The 19,214-nt window shown below is 60.5% G+C and overlaps 2 protein-coding genes across 3 annotated transcripts; one reads left to right on the top strand and one right to left on the bottom strand.

Annotated features, from left to right (window-relative positions):
- Positions 1-587: 587 nt before the first annotated feature.
- PEF1 (penta-EF-hand domain containing 1) lies at positions 588-4,184 on the top strand. Its single transcript, XM_069036165.1, has 5 exons — positions 588-635; positions 1,308-1,527; positions 2,106-2,261; positions 2,733-2,876; positions 3,367-4,184. Exons 1-5 carry the CDS (start codon positions 618-620, stop codon positions 3,594-3,596), a joined length of 768 nt encoding a protein of 255 aa, XP_068892266.1. The 5' UTR covers positions 588-617; the 3' UTR covers positions 3,597-4,184.
- Positions 4,185-7,681: 3,497 nt separating this feature from the next.
- On the bottom strand, positions 7,682-17,751 carry TINAGL1 (tubulointerstitial nephritis antigen like 1). 2 transcript variants are annotated; one of them, XM_069036025.1, is made up of 12 exons: positions 17,561-17,751; positions 15,208-15,521; positions 14,443-14,506; positions 12,753-12,845; positions 12,542-12,656; positions 11,187-11,310; positions 10,962-11,112; positions 10,065-10,248; positions 9,730-9,775; positions 9,151-9,274; positions 8,679-8,724; positions 7,682-8,557 (listed from the first exon to the last, which is right to left on the bottom strand). In XM_069036025.1, exons 1-12 carry the CDS (start codon positions 17,749-17,751, stop codon positions 8,417-8,419), a joined length of 1,593 nt encoding a protein of 530 aa, XP_068892126.1. In that variant the 3' UTR covers positions 7,682-8,416. The 2 variants fall into 2 exon arrangements, with proteins under 2 accessions (XP_068892126.1, XP_068892127.1); XM_069036026.1 differs by lacking the exon at positions 17,561-17,751 and adding an exon at positions 16,226-16,260.
- Positions 17,752-19,214: the final 1,463 nt, after the last annotated feature.

Here is a 19,214-nt window from a genome sequence, read left to right as displayed (position 1 = left end):
GCCCTGCCTCAGGGGCAATCCCAGCCGTGATGTGGGCATATCCCAGCCCCGTTCCTGAGGGGATCCCGCTCTCATCCCAGCACATCCCAGCCCAGGTCCCAGGAGCTCCTGTCTGTGATGTGAGGGGATCCCAGTTGTGCCTCTGGAGGGATCCCAATCCAACTCCTGTGGAGATCCCAGCTCTCATCTTGTGGGGATTCTCGCCCTGCTCTTGGGCTGATCCTGACCATGCCTGGAATCCTCGGGAATCCCCGACCGCCACCCCCGTCCTGCTCCTAGAGGGACCTCGCTCCTGCTGCCAGAGGAACCCCAGCCCTCATTTTGAGGGGTCACCAGCCCCACTCCCAGGCTGGCCCTGGCCTCACTCCCGGGCTGATCCCGGATAAGCTCCGGGAGAATTCCAACCCCGCTCCCGGGTAGCTCCCGGTGCCATCTCATCCTGATGGGCCCCACCCCGGGCGCCGTTGCCCCTTTAAGGCCTCCTCGGGCGCGCGCTTCCCGCGCGTCACCGCTTGGCCTCCGCCCCTCCCGGGGGCGTGGTCTATGCGAGCCGAAGCCAATGGGAGCGCTTCATTTCCGTGACGTCATCGGGGTGTGGCGGGGCCGGAGGACGCGCTATGGCGTACCCGGGGCAGGTGCGGGATGGGGACCGGAACCGGGACCGGAACCGGGACCGGGACCGGGATCGGGATCGGCAGCAGGGAACGGGGATCGGGACCGGGACCGGGACCAGGAGCGGCAGCAGGGAACGGGGATCGGGACCGGGAGCGGCAGCGGCAACAGGGAACGGGGATCGGGACCGGGATCGGGAGCAGCAGCAGGGAACGGGGATTGGGACCGGGACCGGAACCAGGAGCGGCAGCAGGGAACGGGGATCGGGACCGGGATCGGGACCAGGAGCGGCAGCGGCAGCAGGGAACGGGGATCGGGACCGGGACCGGGACCAGGAGTGGCAGCGACAGCAGGGAACGGGGATCGGGATCGGGACCGGGACCGGGACCAGGAGCGGCAGCGGCAGCAGGGAACGGGATCGGGATCGGGACCGGGACCGGGACCAGGAGCGGCAGCGGCAGCAGGAAACGGGGATCGAGACCGGGACCAGGACCAGGAGCGGGGACCGGGGACCGGGGACCGGGGACCGGGACCTGGACTGTGACCAGGACCTGGACTATGACCCGCGGCGGGAATGGGACCGGCGGCTGCTCCGGGGAGAGGGGGCATGGGAGTCACGCCGGGGTCCATCCCCCTGCCCATCTCGGTGCCCGGTGTCCGGCATCCGCCTCACACCGTCTCTGTCCCTTCCCTAGGGCTTCCCCGGTGCAGGACAGCCCCCTCCGGCCAGCCCCTCTCATGGGGGCCCCTACGGTGGGGGGCCGGCCCCGGGACCCTACGGGCAGCCCCCACCGGGGGGTCCCTATGGCGGGGGGCCACCTCCAGGGCCCTACGGGCAACCCCCGCCCGGGGGTCCCTACGGCGGCTCCTACGGTGGCCCCCAGCCCGGGCCCTACGGCGGGACGGCCCCAGGAGGTGAGTCCGGGGGTCTCCGTGCGCGGTACCCGGGACAGAGGTGGGGAGCGATGGGGTCCCCAGCCTGGTGTAGGGTCGGGGAAATTGGGGAGTCCCCAGTCCGGTGCCTGCGGGAGGGGTGGGGGTTGAGGAGGTCGCCAGCTCAGTAGACGCCGCCACGAGAATGAAATTCAATGTCCCAGTTTATTATTTAGAAATCCTGGAGGAGGAGGAGGAGAAGGAAGTGGAGGAGGGAAAGGAGGAGGAGGAGGAAAAAGAGAAAGAGGAGGAGGAAGTGGAAGTGCCAGGCAGCCCTAAAACTTCACACCGCACATCCGTCCCCCGGTGCTGCCGGGTTTATGGGGCGGTCCCGTGGCTGCCTCTCCATCCCAGAGCTCCACCAGGCTCTGATTCACAGCCCATTCCCAGCTCCAGCCGCTCCGTGCCCATCCCAGCCCTGTTTTCCCAGGGTTTTACGGGGCTGTAAAACCCGTGGGAGGAGAAGCGCTGCCCGGCCCTGTGAGCCACCCCCGGGGCCAGCCTAGCCCGTGGCCTCTCCGAGCAGGGGGTGACAGCGCCGATGGCCTCTTCCCATGCAGGGAATGCCCCCCCAGGGGTGGATCCCGAGGCGTTTTCCTGGTTCCAGACGGTGGATGCGGATCACAGCGGGTTCATCTCCGTCAAGGAGCTGAAGCAGGCGCTGGTCAACAACAACTGGTCCTCGTTCAACGATGAGACCTGTCTGCTCATGATCAGTGAGTTTGGGATCTCCTTCCCCTCTTCCCGGTGTTAATCTGGTTTGTTTGGGTTTGGGGTGAAGCCCATCCCTGTGGCATTCCCCTTTTCCCTGGGCGTCGCTCCTGGCTGGAGCCAGAGCCGGGCAAACCAAGCAGCTCCCAGTGGTGGAGGACATGAGTGAAAGGCCCAAAATCCCAGTTGGAAAAGGAAATCCCAGAGCTGCACAAGCCCCAGATCCCAAAAAGACAGGGAGGAAAGGGAGGGAAAGCCCAAAAAATGCTGAGACTGACCCAGAGCTTGCCCCGACCTCAGCTTTTGGTGCCGTTTCTTACCAGCCTTGGGGGTTGAATGGTCCCAGTCGATCGCGGTCCTGGTGAGGGGGGATTTTGGGATCAGAGCAGAATTCCAGGGAGCTGTGGTGCGGATCCTGAGCTCTCTGGAAGTTTCTGCATCCTTTCCACTCCTCCCTGCCCTGCTCCCCTGCCCAGACATGTTCGACAAGACGCGGTCGGGGCGCATCGACGTCTACGGCTTCTCCGCCCTGCTGCGCTTCATCCAGCAGTGGAGAAGCCTCTTCCAGCAGTATGACAGGGATCAATCCGGCTCCATCAGCTTCAGCGAGCTCCAGCAAGGTGGGTGAGGGCCAGAGGCACCAGCCTGGCCTGGCCTGACCCCCCCCACAGCCACTGCCTGGATCTGTTCCCGGCTGGAAGCTGGAATTCCTCCTGAAGTGGTCCCTGCAGCTGGGCTGGGGGGGCTCTGAGCTCCTGGGATGCTTCCAGAGCAGCTTGGGAATTGTCCACTGGAGCTTCCCAGGGGACAGGAGGGGATGAGCTGCAGCAGGGCTGTGCCACGGGCTTCCTTCCTGCAGGAAGCCCAGAATCCTCCCTCAACGATGTGTGGCTGGAACCTGTTTTTTGGGAGGAGCTCTTGGGTGTGTGTGAAGGGAAAAAATGCCTGGAATTTGTGGCTTGATTCCTCTGGAGAGCCCTGCCCGTGCACACCCTGAGCGGGAAGTGTGGGAAGGGTGGTGGGAGTGGGACATGGGGCACGGGGGGGAGGAGGGCACAGCCACTCTCCATCCCTTTGGGATGGTTTAATCCGAGTTTTCCTTGCTCCCAGCTTTTTCCCAGATGGGCTACAACCTGAGCCCCCAGTTCAGCCAGCTGCTGCTGGCCCGGTACAGCCAACGTTCCCCCAATCCCAGTATCCAGCTGGACCGGTTCATCCACATCTGCATGCAGCTGCAGAGCCTCACCGACTCCTTCCGGGAGAAGGACACGGCGCTGGTGGGAAATGTGCGGCTCAGCTACGAGGATTTCCTCACCATGGTGGTGACCCGGATGCTGTGACATCCCCACTCCAAAGGCTGGGAATTCTGGAGCTCTCCAGGAGCTGCAGCCGTCCTCATCCATCCTCTAAATGTGGCTGAGCCTCTGTGAGAGTTCCCCCTCCCCCCCCCATCCCGGGGCCAAATTCCCAACGGGATCCACCCAAAGCCTGCTGGGGTTTTCCTGGCTTGGATTCCTCGTGTCCACTCCGTGGGAGTTGGGGTGAATCCCATGCCAAACTGGGACAGCCAAACCAGCTTAGATCCCGTGCCAGCCCCAAATTCCAGCTTCATCCCAAGGTGGCTGCAGCAGAACATCCCCGGTTTGGGGAGGAAAAGCTGAGCCTTGGGTTTGGAAGCAGCAGGAAAGGGGAAAAAATCAGGATAAAGCTCCTTCCTTCCCTCTCTGAGTGCCCTGGGAGCACATCACTCCCCTGGGAATGTTTTCTGGGGGGGTCTTATCGCTGTTTTTGGGGGGCTGCCGGAATGGGATGTGCTGCTGCAGCCCTATGGGATCGTCCTCTTGCTGTTGCCAATCCTGAAGCCAAATCCAGACGAAGTTTAGAGCTCAGTTTTTCCAGCTTTGGAATAAAAGGCGGCGTGCTCCGGCTGCTCTGTGGTCTCTGTGTCCAGGGGGGGTGGTCCAAGGGCCATCAGGTGCCTCCTGTTCCCCTTGGTGGCACCAGGGGACACATCCTGGGCCTCTCTCCCCCCATTCCCAGGGCTGGATACCATTCCCTAAAATCAATTCTTGGGAATTCTCATGTCAAGATATAGAAAATAAAGCACCGAGGCACAGAAAAATCCAAATAATGCCGAAGTTTTCTTCCCAAGTGATGGGCAGGGGATGAACCTGGAGTTTTCCTCGAGGAATCTCCAAGAGATTTGAAGGAATTCTTACGGAATTAAAGGTTCAAAGGTCTGAGGACAGAAGGAAGAGCCCAACCTCGGTGTTTTCCATGAGCTCGGTGTTTTCCAGTTCCCAAGTGTTTCAAGGATATTCCCCCCCTGAGCATTCCCAATATTTCTGTTGAGTCAGAGCTCAGCCCTGCTTGGGGTTGAGGGCTGTAAATAGATCTAGAAATAGATCAGTATCTGTTTTATAGATGTATTTTATATCTTTTATACACTTATATGTGTATTTTATATCGATATTTTTAATATACATAAAAATAGATTAAAAATATAAAATGCATCTCTGTAAAATACGTACAAAAATATAAAATATATATATAAAATACACATAAATATAATTATATTTCTAGATGTTATATACATACCTGCATATATATTAAATATCTATTTCTATATTTTAACCTATGGAAATATAGCTAAAATGCCATTGATCCAAACCAAACTCCTCACTGACATCCCTCTGATTGTCCATGGATAAATACACATAAAAATATATGTATAGGGTATATAAATAGATAGATAAATATATATATTTAGTGTTTACATAAAAATAGACATAGAAATATATAGAGGGGGTGGTTTATGTGTATATCATCTATCTATATATATATAGCTGTATAGGTACATATATGTGTATATATAAATGTATATAAATATATACATATATACATATATATATAAATATATACAGGTGTACATATATATTTATAAATATAGGTGTGTGTACACGCATATTTTCAATATAAATTTATATATTTACATGCATACACATAAATATATATATATGCAGGTACATATAGAGAGGGAAATGCAGGTGTGTGTTTATAAATATAGAAATTTAAATCTAGATATAGGTGTGTTCATGTATATGTACACATAAATAGAGGTGGGTGTTTATATATGTACATGTGTGCATGTGAATATAGAGGCACACACCTGTTATATATAAAAGATATATGATATATAATAGAGAGAATATATATTATATAGAGTATGTTATTTATTATATATTTTTTATTTTAGAGTATATTTTATATTCTATACATTATATCTATTATGTATTATATATAGTATAGAGTATATTATATATACTATATTATATATATTATATATATACTATAGTATATATACTATATGCTATATTATATATAGTATATTATCTATAGTATATAGTATATACATTATATCTATAAATTTTATATTATATAAATTATATTTTTATATATTATAAATAATATAATGTATATTATATATATTGCATAATAGATATAATATACATAATATGATATATATTATACATAATATACATAATATGTATAGTATATATTATCTATATTATCTATATTATATATTATCTATATTATCTATATTATATATGATGTATTATACATAATAAATATAATATATATTATATACATTATATATGATATATATGATATATATGATATATATGATATATTATACATAATATATTTATTATTTCTATATTATATCTATTATATCTAGAATATCTAGAATATAATATTTTAGATATTATATATATTATACATAATATATTTATTATATCTATTATATCTATTATATATAATACAGGGGTGTGTACATACAGGCAGTGTACATGTATATATATAAACATATAAACAGCTGTGTGTTTACCTATATATACACATTTAAACATAAGTATGGGGCTATATATATATAGAAATACACATATATATATATGTGCAGGGGGTATTTACATGTACATATATGCACATATAAATATAAATACAGGGGGTTCTTTATATGTATATAAAAATAAATAAATATACAGGTATGTATATACACACAGAGAGAGATATAGATAGATATAGAGATATATATAGATATATATAGAGAGAGATATAGATATGTATATCGATATAGAGATATATAGAGATATATAGGGATATATAGGGGTATATAGGGGTATATAGGGGTATATAGGGGTATATAGGGGTATATAGGGATATATAGGGGTATATAGGGGTATATAGAGATATATAGGGATATATAGGGATATATAGGGGTATATAGGGGTATATAGGGGTATATAGGGGTATATAGAGATATATAGGGATATATAGGGATATATAGGGGTATATAGGGATATATAGGGATATATAGGGATATATAGGGGTATATAGGGATATATAGGGGTATATAGAGATATATAGGGGTATATAGGGGTATATAGAGATATATAGAGATATATGGAGATATATAGAGATATATAGAGATATATAGAGATGTATAGGGATGTATAGGGGTGTATAGAGGTATAGAGAGATATCGAGAGATATATAGAGATATATAGGGATATATAGGGATATATAGGGATATATAGAGATATAGAGAGATATAGAGGGGTGTATAGGGGTGTATAGAGGTATATAGAGATATATCGAGATACCTCGAGATATATATCGAGATGGGGGCTGTTCATGTCTGAACACAAACAGGCGCCCGTGCATATATCTATACATAAAATATATATATATACAGACACGTCTATACACATCCATATCTCTATCTATACATATAAATACATCTATTTTTTAAAAAAAATATTTAAAATAAATACATCTAACGATACCTACAGTTGCGGGCAGCCACCACCAGGTGGCACCGCACTCCACACTCTGTGTCCCCCTGTGCTGCTGGGGGGGGGGGGCGGGGGCGACCCGAGGGAGGCGACACGGAAAGGGACAGGGACCACCAGGAATGCCAACCTCTGGGAAAAGGCCGCAACAACCGCAGCGCTACCCCAGCGACGGAGCGGGGTGGCCGCGGGGACACGGCGGCTGTGCTGGCACGCCTGGACGTGGCGACACATCCGGCTGTGGTGGCACCTGCAGCGGCACAGCTGGCCGCGGTGGCCGCCGCAGCTGCACGGTGGCTGTGGTGGCACGCTGGGATGTGGTGGCACAGCGGACTGCAGCGCCACATCTGGGTGCGGAGGCACATCTGGGTGCGGTGGGCGAGTGGCTGCGTGTGGCCGCAGCGTGGCCAGCGCTGGCCGCGGTCAGCGGAGCGGCGGGACCGGAAGGTGGACAATGAGCGGGGCCTTATCTCACCCCCCCAGCCCTTCCCGAGGCCACGCTGGGCCCCCCAGACGGGGGTGACAGGGGGCCACGTGTCCCCCTCGGAGCACTGAGTCCACCCTGCCGGCTCTGAGGCTTCCATAACTTTATTTACAAACAATAAAAAGCAAAATAAATACAAAATCTTAAAAGTACAGCCCTTGGGTTGGCGGGGGTGGGGGGGAAGAGGGGAGAGGTCCCGGGCTGCGCTGCTGCGTGGACCCCACTTGTGGCCCCACCAGGACGGGGACATCACGGGGCTGAGCCCTCCCTTGTCCCCGCTGTCCCCAGAGGGGTGGCAGGGCCATAGCACCATAGGGACGGGCTGGGGGGGGGACGGTGGGGACCCCATCCTGGCGACACCCAGCCCTGGGGGCTCAGGGGACCCCCCCGCTGGGTTATTCCACACCCCCAGCACCAGGGCTGCCCTGCTGGGGGGAGTGGTGGGGCCAGGATGGGAGGGACCGGAATATGGGGGACCCTTCCCAGCCCCATCCATTGGGAAAAGGAGGGGGAATCCCGCAGCTCCAGCCGGGATGGGGATGGGGGGGGGGGGGGGTGCAGCTGCCTTTGAAGAGCCCCCCGCCGCCACCGCAGCCCAGCCGAGCCCGGGGCGGGGGGATTAGCGGGTAAATCCCATGGGAGACGGGAGCAGCCCCCGCGGCACCCCCCACGCACGCCCCACTGCACCCAGCCGCTGCGTCAGCACAGCGGGGACACGCAGCCCCCGGCCAGGGGACCCAGGGGACCCAGGGGACACCTCCAGCCCCCCTGCCCGCCGTGCTGTGACTCGCTGGGGACAGGGACATCGGGGGCAGCGGGGGGCTCACTTGTGGGGCATGTCCTCCATGCTGACGCGGCCCCAAACGCCCACCACGAAAGTCTCCACCTCGCACTCGTTGACGCCGCGGGCGATGCGAAAGTGGCCGCCCTCGCCCCACGCCGTGCCCCACGAGTTGGCCGCCGTCTGCAGAGGGGACACGGGACACGGGTGGTGATCCCCCGAAGCCAAGCTGGACCCCAAATGGGTGCGGGGAAGCAGCAGCACCTCACGGCTGAGTCCCCCCAGACTCACCCCCAACACTCACCCAGTATTTTTGGGTCTGGCCATCGGGCAGCTGCTCCTCTCCCCACCTGCAGCGGGACAGGACAGTGAGGGGTGTCCCCGGGCACCCCCAGATTGTGGGATCCCCCTTCCCCAGCACCGTGGTGGGACTGGGGGGTGCTGACCCTGCTCATTTCCTGCCCCGGCGCCTCCCCAGGGCCAGGCCGAGGTTTTGACATCCGCTCCAGGAATACGGGCAGGAATATTTAGCCACGGCAGGAGGAAGGAAACACCGGCACAGGGCAGCCGGCCCCGCTCCCTTCTTTGGGGTCCGCACCTCCATCCAGCCCGCCCCCTCTTCCAGGGTGCTGAGCACCCCACTCGTCTCACTTGTGCCACCATTTCCCTCTCTGCTTCCTTTCCCAGCCTGGGGACATCCAAAGTGAACAATTTTCCCACCCAGACCAACCCTTTCCACACCCCCTGGGGCCCCCCCAGGCCACCCCCACACCCACCCGGTGATTTTGACCGAGTGGGTCCCGTGTCTCTGGTGCTTCGGCCCCTTCCCCTCGGCCACCGGCGTGTGCCGATAGATCCCGCTCTTGTACATGAAGAAATCCTCGTGCACCTCCAGGATGGCTGCGGGGAGCAGGACAGGGGTTGGGGACATTGCCACTGTCCCCAGGGAAGGAGCTCCGCGTCCCCCAAGGGTGGGGGACACGGGCACAGCGGGGCACGAGGCATCGCATTCCCAGCAGGAGGGAAGGCGGCAGCCGGATCCTGCCCGGGGCCGTGCAACAACACTCAGAGGAGGTTTCAAAAAAGAAAAAAATAAAGTTAAACAAACCCAGCTGCCAAGACGGTGATTAAATCTCGGAGTTAATGAGCAACCCAGTGCCCGCTGGGGTGGGCAGCGTGACGGGCACTGGGGCAGCACTGCCCGGGCACGCGGTTGAGGTGGAGCAGGGGGAGCAGCTGAGGGGGCTCCTGGCTCGCACGACAGCCCCCCCAGCCCGGGCAGAGCGGCTTTGCCCCCCACCTTGCTCCCCCAACCTTTTGGGGTGCACAGAGGGGTGCCCCCGCCAGCTCCGTACCTTGCACGGGGCCGTTCTCCAGCAGCTCCTTCATGATCTCCTTCTCCTGCAAGCACAGAGCCGGGTGGCACCGGGTGGCACCGGGGCCGGGATCCCCGGCAGGGCCCTCCCCACCCCCAGAGATGCAGGCAGAGCTGCTCCAGCACCCACGGGTGGCTGCTGTGGAGATGCCAGGCTCAGGAGCCGCTCCCCCGCGGGCTCCGCAGTGGGGTTTTCCCAGCCGCATTCCCAAACTCGGTTTTTCCCAGGTAAAGGAGCCCGAGCCAAGCCCCTTCCCGCTCCCCCTCGCCCCGCTCCAAAGGGCTCCCGCTCCGCCCCCGGGGCCCGGCGCTCACGCTGGAGGAGAGGCGGTAGGCGGGGGTGGACTGGTAGATCTCGTTGGAATGGGTCTGGGGGTTGGGGCACCGCGCTGTCGCCTGTCGCTTGCCCCGGCCCGTGGAGCGGCTGTGCATCATGCAGGGCGGGGCCGCCGGCTGGCTCTGCTGGCTCGTGAACGGGTAGCACTCGTCTGTCACCACCCTGCGCGGAGGGACAGGGATGTGAGCAGGGGGAGGACCACCCGGCTCCATCCCCGTCCCAAACCCCACTCCCATCCCCGTCCCAATCCCATCCCCATATCAAACCCTACTCTCCATCTCCACCCCAAATCCCACTCTCCATCTCCACCCCAAACCCCACTCCCATCCCCGTCCCAATCCCATCCCCACACCAAATCCCACTCCCATTCCCATCCCAATCCCATCCCCATACCAAACCCTACTCTCCATCCCCACACCAAATCCCACTCCCATCCCCATCCCAATCCCATCCCCATCCCAAAACCCACTCCTATCCCCACCCTGAGCCCCGATCTCATCCCCATCCCAATCCCATCCCCATACCAAACCCTACTCTCCATCTCCACCCCAAATCCCACTCCCATCCCCGTCCCAATCCCATCCCCATATCAAACCCTACTCTCCATCCCCACACCAAATCCCACTCTCCATCTCCACACCAAATCCCATCCCCATCCCAAAACCCACTCCCATCCCCATCCCACCCATATCCCAATCCCCCCAACTTCCACCTTCACCCCAAACCCCACTCTCCATTCCACCTCGGCAGCCCTCATTCCCCCACCTGCCCAAGGGACAGGAGGAACACGGGGATCTCTTGGGCTCTCCCCAGGTGACCAGAGCCTCAAACCCCCTTTATCCCACCCCATCCCATCCCACCCCATCCCCCCTCACCCTCTCCTGCGCAGGTACCACCAGGCGCCATCCAGGCGGCCCCCGCTGCAGCCCCGCTGGTTGCGGGTGTCACAGGACAGGAGGTTCTGAGGGGACAGGGCGGGGGTCATGTGTCCCATGGAGTGGATGGAGATGCGGTCGGAGGCCACGGCTGGGGAGGAGCGGGAGGTCAGGGGGAGGCCGTTTCCCCTCTGTCCCCACCCAGCCCACCCCGTCCCCCCTCACCAGCCGTGGAGAAGGCCCAGGAGCCGGCGCAGTTCCCCTGGTCCAGGGGCTCGTGGATCATCCCGGGCCACTTGGCGGCGGCATCGAAGTGACGTGGCAGCACCTCGTTGGAGTCCATGTTCATCTGCGGGGCAGAGGCGGGGGGGCTCAGGCCACAGAGACACCCCCAGATCCTCCTGCTATCCCAACCATCTCTGTCATCCTCTGAGCAGGGTCTCCACGCAGCATTAATGTCCCCCAGCCCCACTGTGGGACCCCTTGTCCTTCTCCTGCCATCCCACCCATCCTCTGCAGGGTCCCCTGCCAGCATTAGTGTCCCCCAGCCCCACTGTGGATCCCTGATTCTCTTCCTGCCATCCCAGCTATCCCTGGTATCCTCTGAGATGATCCCCAGCTCCCTTTAGTGTCCCCCAGCCCCACTGCTGGACCCCATGTCCTCCTCCTGCCATCCCACCCATCCTCTGCAGAGTCCCCAGCCAGTCCCACTGATTCTTTTCCTGCCATCCCAGCTATCCCTGGTATCCTCTGAGATGATCCCCAGCCCCCTTTAGTGTCCCCCAGCCCCACTGTGGGACCCCATGTCCTTCTCCTGCCATCCCAGCCATCCTCTGAGATGATCCCCAGCCCCCTTTAGTGTCCCCCAGCCCCACTGTGAGACCCCTCAGGACAGGAACACCACCATAAACGACAAAGATTTGGGCATCCCCCTTATCCCAGAAGGGCCGGATCCCTCAATTTTCCCCAAATTTGGGTTCCACAGCCCCAGCAGCTCCTCCTAGAACACCAGCACCGAGTGTCCTGTCCTGGACCCCGGCAAGGCCCTCGGTGGCCACCCCGAGCACACAGCTCTGGGTGACACAGCCCCTCATGGTGGCCTCTGGCCCAGCCTTTCCGCTCGGGAGCGGGGACGGAGCCCCCGCCCCGGCCTTCCTGGGGAGGACACGGCCACAACTCCCTGGCTTCTCCCAGCACAGGAAGCGCCTCTAAAATTAAACCTCAGGCTCCGGAGCGAGGGGCTGGGCGTGCACCGAGCTCTGCCAGCACCCCAGGGACCCCCGGAGGGTGCCCATCCGGGGTTTGGGTGCGGGCAGAGGCAAAGCGCTGGCGCAGCTGGCTCTGCTGAGTCAGCAGCGGCGGGGCCGGCGTTCCGATGGGAAACGAGCACGGAGGAGAGGGGGAAAAAACAACACTGGCAGCCCGGGGATTGTCCCGGGGAATTTGCTGAGCTGCTGTCTCCAAACACAAACCTTCCCTGCCTCCCCCCTGGGAGCCCCTTCCCAGGGATGAGGAATCGCTGGGATAGACAGGGATAACCCCTGGCGTGCCTCAGTTTCCCCCCCTGCCGGGGCACTCACGTGCATCTCGTTCATGTTCATGACGGTGGGAGAGGGACGGAAGGTGCCCAGGCGGTGCCGGATCCCGTCCTCCAGCGTCATCCCCCAGAACTGGCTGTAGTTGGCGGCTCTCCAGCTGCGTGGGAGGAGGGACCACGGGCCAGGGGTTACCCCAAAAAGCAGCGAGGGGGCGAAGCATCCCTGCCCCATCCTCGCGGTGCCCGGTGCTTACCCGTAGCTGCCCCTGTTGACGGCGTCGATCAGCTCGCCATCCATCAGGCAGGCGTGGTCCTCGCACTGCCACCGCCCGCCGGGCCCGCACGTGCTGCGGAGGGGACATCGCCAGTGAGAGATGATGTCCCCAGAGTGACCAGGGGGACCCTGAGTGGTCGCTGCCCCTCCCCAGCTGGGCAGCCAGCGAGGGGCTCAGGGCTGCTTTCGTCAGGGGTCACCAGGGCTTGGCACCTCGGAACGGGGTGAAGGCGTGGGCAGCCCTCCGGGTGACCCTGCGAGTGGCCTTTGGGTGGCCCTGGGAGCTGTCCCCCTCTGCCCCAGCCCCCGCTGGAGCCCCGAGGGCAGGCAGGCCATGGGATAGAAAATCAGCTGAAAAGCTGCCAGGGCTGCAGACATCAGAGAGGGGCTTGGACACCAGCCCGGGGCTGGGGGTCAGGACTGGGTGTCCCCATGAGTGACCCACTCCGGCCAGGTCACTCCTGCGGGGACAGCTGGGGCAGGGGGGGGCTGTGGGGGTGTGGCGGGTCCCCTGGGGAGCCCCGGGCTGTGCTCCCCCCCGTGCAGTGAGCAATGCTTGGCATGCTCCCTCCTGCCCAGATCCCGGCACATTTCCCTTTTATGGAACTGAACGAGGCCGCAGCCGAGTCCCTCCAGACACCCCCATCGCAATCCCGCCGGCAGCACCTGTATCCCCGCATTCCTCCATCCTTCCTTCCCTGAGCACTCCCGGCGCTGCGTGAGACACGTGGGGACTTGGGAGCATCTCGGGGTGACACCAGCTGGGTGCCCACGCTCTGCGTCACCCCACCATCGTTTTTGCCCCCTGCCACCCCTCCCAGACCCCGCGGGACCCCGGCAGGGACGGGGGGGAGAGGGGGGTGAAGCACTGCAGGAATTCCCGTCCTCCAGGCGCCAAGTGCGGGGGAGGAGGGTTTGGAACAGGAGATTTTCCCCCTCCGCAGCGCTGGCGGGTCAGAGATGCTCCCCCAGCAGCAGGGACGGGCATGGATTTGGGATACTGACATTCCCCTCGGGAATGGAGACACCCTTCATCCCTGAGTGCTCCACACCACGATCCCGGAGAACTTCCAGGCTGCCCGCGAGCTGTGGGGAGGGTCGGGCTGGCTTTTCACCTGCAGCCCCGGCGCACGCCCGCACACGCATGTTCACACGCGCGCCCCTGCCCTCGCACACGCCCCAGACGCTGCCTTTGATTTCCCCTTATCTGCCGCATCGCCCCGCCGGGTTCACTCCCCTATCCCCCACCTCCGGATGCCAGTAATACCAGTATTCCCAGATAACCCCCGCGCTGCTCCAGCAGCCAGCTCCAGGGGCTGCCGAGCGGGCGGCACAGCCGGACTCTGGACGCTGGCACGAAACCGCCGCGGCTGCCCAAGCGTCCTGTCAGGCTTGGGCAAGCTGGGCTGGCACCAGCGTGGCCAAAACCCCCCTGGGCAGCGCGTTGTCCCGCTGGGGCGAGCGGCTCCCACGCAGGTATGCGCTGGAACTTGGGAGCGGCTCAAGGCCCTTGGCTCTGGATTTGTTGGAGCACAGGCGTTTTGGCAGCAGCTCCCACCACCCAGCTCGGGCCTCGCTCTCCACCGAGCCCTGAGGTTTACAGGAGCCCGCGGGACCGCGACACCTTCCTCTGGTGACATGCCACAGGTGCCCACATGGCATTCACTCACCACAGGTTGCAGTTCTCCCGGTACGTGGCTCCCGTGGGATAATTGCGGCCGGCACGGGCACAGCCTGGATGGGAATGGGAGAGCCCCTGGTGAGTGCTTGGCTGTGCCGGGGGTCCCCACCAGCACCCCCATATTCCCGGGGGTACAAAGCAAAGGGAAAAATCAATGCTGTTCTTAAATCCCGGCAGGTGCCCGGCTGCACCTTGGCACCCCAAAGTTATGATGGGGCTCAGTGGGTTCCCCCCCGGTGCAGGGTGGGTGGGAGCGGGGCTGGCTCGGCGCCGGGAGGGTTAAATATGCTCAGCCTGGCGGGACAGGGATAAAGGGGCCGGTTGTGCCCGGGAGCTGGCTCTGCTCCGCAGGGAATTCTGAGAGAGCCTTGTGCTGCGAGCTGGGGGCTGCCCGTGCCCCCTCCTCGCCCCCGGCCGCCCCAGCTGCCGACAGGGTTAAGCCAAGGCCACATCTGCCTGCCCCAGACGTGACCGGGCAAGCTGGGATGGAGTCCCCGCACATCCCTGCTCTGCCCACAGGCGCTGCTGGAGCTGCCCCTTCCCCAGGGAACGGGCTGTGGGATCACGGGCTGCTCCCACACCTATTTCTGCGAGTCCATCCCCATCCTACAGGAGTTTCCACAGCTTCGGGCTGTCTGGAGAAACTCTGCAGCGAGGGCAGGAATGTGAGGCGCCACATCCATCACCCCAAGGAGCACCAGCAGCACCCCAGGACTGTCCCCCGACACCCACAGCCAGGCTGGGCGCTCCTCACCTGAGGCTTTGGGGAAGGGGGCCGGGATGCCCAGGCAGTATTCCCAGAAGTCGGGGCAGCAGTCGGAGACGGTGCGGTTGCAGAAGAGGTCGCAGTAGCAGAGGGTGTCGTGATAGGGCACGGTGCAGCCGTCGTCGCGGCCGTGGCAGCAGACGTCCCCCCGCTGGCAGTAGGAGCCCCCGGCGTCATAGACCCCGTGCTCGTACAAACCGGGCCCCAGCTCCCGGCGGGTGCGGACCCGGGAGGACAGGGCCACCTGGGCCACCAGCCAGACGCACAGCAGGGCCCGCATGTCCCCGGTCATGTCCCCACACCTGCAGAGGGAGGGCGGTGAGGGCACGACAGCCCCACCGCAGGGTGGGTGCTGCTCCCGCCCTGCTCTCCCCAGGATCCTTAAAATGTTCCGGTTTTATAACTCCCCTTGTGACCACGCAGCTCAGGGTTCCCACGACCTCCCAAACACCCTCTCCCCCCAGGTCCCCACTCCCCGGCATCTCAGGGGCCCCGTGCCCGCCCAGCCCTAAACCACCGGCTCCAAAAGCAAAACCCCCGCGGGAAGGGGCTCCCCGGGACATTCGGGGGGGCTGCCCGGGTCCCGTTCCCAACACCACCCCCAGTCGCTATGGCAGGCAGTGCGACGAGCTGCCAGGTGGCCGAGAGGGGCGGCGGGGACCCCGAAAGAGGCCAGTGGGGACAATCCGGGGGACACACGGGGAAGGACCCTCTCCTGCGGGTCCCGTCCCACGGCCCTACCTTGCTTCGCCTGCAGTGCGGGGACTCCCCCGACCCCCGTAAAGCGGGGAGGGGGTGACCCGGGAATCCACGCACGGGGATCCCACGGGGTGGGAACCTCTCCTTCCCTGCCCGTCCCCGGCCGTACCTGCCGCGCCCGCCGTGCGGGGACCCCGGGAGAGGAGTGGGGGGTCCGGTACTGGGGAGTCGTGGGGCGGGACCCTTCTCTCCTCCCGCCTGGCACCCCCCCAGCCCCACCCCGTTCCCCCCCGAGCCGGTCCCGTACCTGCCGCGCCCGGCGCTCCGCGCCCGCCGCCGGCCCCGCCGCTCCTTATAGCCGCGCCCCGGCCGGGGGGGCGCGGGGAGGCGCCGGGGCAGCCGCGACCGGCCCGGGGCGGAGCACAGCGGGGCGGGGGTCGGGCCTGGGGCTGCAGAGCACAGCCCCGAATTTGTGGCCCCTTCGCCCGGAATTCCCGGGCGACACCTCTGTCCCCGCGGGGTCGGGGTGTCCCCGGCTCCTGATCCCTTCCCGGTGCCCCCCGGCACTGCCCTCGCAGGATGGGGGGTCCCGGCTATCGTGCCAGCACCCCCTGCTCCATCCAGGGGGGGATCCATCCTGGGCCGTTTCCCCATTCCCCAGGTGTGTGGAGAGCACGGGAAGGGAGGGTGGAGAGGGGAGGGGGCTGCATTCCTCCCCCTTCCAGGGGTGTGGGCAGCTGGGTACAGCTGAGACAGGCACACCCCAGCCCAGGGCACGGAGTTGGTGTCACTTGGATCCAGCCCCATGTCTCCGCTGCCACCGCCCAGCCACACGCTCAGGGACTAGGACCGGGGGGGTCTTGGCTATCCCCCAGGCTCTGGTGACCCCTCCCCGCAGCACCAGCACCACCTGCTGCGGGACCTCAGCCGCCCACTCGGGGCTCCTGCTGTCCCTGGCCCGCCAGGAGCATCTCCCAGCCCTGCCAAAGGATTCCTCGAGGATGCCTCACAGCAGCCAGGACGGGAGCACCGCGGGGTTCCCTGGACGGCCACGGGCCACGGGCCACGGGCTCCTGGCTGAGCCCACAGGGAGATGCCGCGGCCAGGGCGGGCTTCACTCCGGGGAAGGGTGTGGAAGTGGGGAGCACCAAATCCCACCGGGCACGGGAGCTGCCTGCTCCCCGGGGCGCTCTGGGCGCCTGAACGGGGATCCTGCGGGAGCCCATCCTGCGGGAGCCCCTCTTCCAAGAGCTCTTGGAAGGGCCTTTTCCTGTGAGTGCGTCCTTGGGCAGCGCACGCAGCGCGGAGCTGGAGGCTGGAGCGCCGCAGGAAGGAACTGGGTCCAGCCCAGAGTCCGAATGTCTCCAGCATGACTGGACTCGTAGGAATCCACAGTGAGTCACGAATTCCCCCAAGACCCCCGGGGGGAACAAAGCAAAAGCCACTGGCACAAAGGACATCCCCGGCCACTGCTCTGTGTCCTTGTGCTCCCGCCAGCTCCCTGGCAGCTCAGAGGACGCCGTGGGGTGCTGAGGGAAGAGCTGAGCATTCCCGTAACAACCCTGTCTCCCTGTCAGCTGATAGGAGCCGCTTGGCGGAGGCGGCAGCGGCGGCAGTCCAAGCGTTTGGAACATCCCCTCACCCCGTTCCTGCGGCTGGGCTCCGGCGGGATGCGGCCAGCTGGCCCTGCGAGGTCACAGCTCCCTCTGTGTCACTCTGACGCTGGCGTCTCCCCCCTGCTCGTGCCCCCTCTCCGGGGAGTGGCAGCCTCGGCACACGTGGGGCAGCCAAGGTGGAGGGGGACAAAGTCCTGCCGGGGCACCTTGGGGCCATGTGACGACGGGAGGCAGAGCCGCGGGCTGGCACACACCCCCTGCCCTGCGTGTGCCACCGTCCCGGCCATGCTGGGGGAGGGACAAGGTCTCAGGACCCTGTCCCCACTGCTCAGAGGCGTGGGAAGGCCCCACACCCAGCTGGGTTGGCCCTGGATGCCCCATGGACACACACGGGCTCTGCCGAGCTGCCACCCCCGTGGGGGGCAGGGTGAAGATCCCACTGTTGCAGGGATGAATCCCTCCAAACCCAGCCTGGAAAGCCGCACACCCAGCTGGGAGCACCGGCAGAGCCGGTACGGTGCCCCTATGGCTTTCGGGGTGCTGCTGCGTCCCGGATCCCCCTCAAAGCCAACCCCCCAGGGATTGCACCCCACACATCGGGCACTCCGCGGAACCGGGGTGCTGGAGTCCCCACGAGACCCCCATCCCCGGGCCAGGGCAGCTCTGGGGGCAGCGGGGCCGGTGTGAGCGGGGCAGGGAGGTGCTGCCCCCGCAGTGCTCGGCTCCGAGACGATCCTGGAGCGAATTTCTTGGCAGGAGGCAGCCAGGAAAGGCAGGGACTGACCTGCGGCCAGCCCCGGCTTCCTCCCCAGCCAGCGGCACGGGAAGGGGCCACCTCAGCCCTCGATGTCGCAGGCTGGAGGACGTGTTGTCCCCGGGGTGCCAGCACACAGCGACGGGGTGAAGCTTTCCTGTCCCTGCAGGGGTTTGGGATCTCCTGGGCAAGGCGGCTCCACCCTCACCTCCCTGGCATGGCCTTGGGGACATCGCAGCGTCGTCTCCCTTTGGGGGGACACACCAAAAAGAGGGGGATGGCGGCACAGCCCTTCCCGGGGCAGCCACCCCTCCCCGTAAGGTGCCAAAAGCAGCACTGAAGTGACATCAACCCTGCACCCCCCGCACACAGGATGGAGCTGGGGGGCGAACGAGCTGGAGCTGGCATCTCGACCCCATCTCGGTGGGTTTCTGCAGCTTAAGGGGTCAGGAAGGAGTCCGGACATTTGTGTCCTCCGGCCGGACGCTGGTGTGCCCCGGCCGGACGCTGGTGTGCCCCGGCCGGACGCTGGTGTCCCCCGGCCGGACGTTGCTGTCCCCCGGCCGCGGCTCGGAGGCAGGGCTGGAGTGCCACCTCTCGGGAGCGCCGGGAGACAGACGGCAGCAGGCGGGCAGCCTCTACTCCAAATTTTAATGAAACAAATAAGTTAATAAGTTAATCAAGTGAGGTAACTACCGCTGGCTCGGGGGGGGGGGGGAGGGCTGCGGGGACCAGCCAGCCCCGGGAGGGAGGGGAGGGGTCCTAAGGGTTAATTCCTGCGTGCGGCTGCGGGCAAAGCTGTCACATGCACCTCGCCCCACGGGCACCCACCCAGCGCTGTCCCCTCGTGTCCCACCGCCCGGGCAGCCCCGGGGCGAGGGGAGGGGGCCGGGGGGGTGCAGGAGCTCTGGTTCTGGTGGGGGGTG

This window comes from Aphelocoma coerulescens, chromosome 23 (genome assembly GCF_041296385.1).
Source record: "Aphelocoma coerulescens isolate FSJ_1873_10779 chromosome 23, UR_Acoe_1.0, whole genome shotgun sequence".
Taxonomy (NCBI): domain Eukaryota; kingdom Metazoa; phylum Chordata; class Aves; order Passeriformes; family Corvidae; genus Aphelocoma; species Aphelocoma coerulescens.
The sequence above is the reverse complement of the archived record's forward strand: the minus strand, read 5'-3'. Positions and strand labels throughout refer to the sequence as shown.

Coding starts and splice junctions, on each gene's coding strand:
- PEF1 (XM_069036165.1), top strand. Junction 1,528..2,105: donor CGGCGGGACGGCCCCAGGAG/GTGAGTCCGGGG, acceptor CTTCCCATGCAG/GGAATGCCCCCCCAGGGGTG. Junction 2,877..3,366: donor CTTCAGCGAGCTCCAGCAAG/GTGGGTGAGGGC, acceptor CCTTGCTCCCAG/CTTTTTCCCAGATGGGCTAC.
- TINAGL1 (XM_069036025.1), bottom strand. CDS start 17,751: ATGGCCCCAAGGTGCCCCGGCAGGACTTTGTCCCCCTCCACCTTGGCT. Junction 14,507..15,207: donor CCCCTTCCCCAAAGCCTCAG/GTGAGGAGCGCC, acceptor ATTCCCATCCAG/GCTGTGCCCGTGCCGGCCGC. Junction 9,275..9,729: donor GGAGAACGGCCCCGTGCAAG/GTACGGAGCTGG, acceptor TGCTCCCCGCAG/CCATCCTGGAGGTGCACGAG.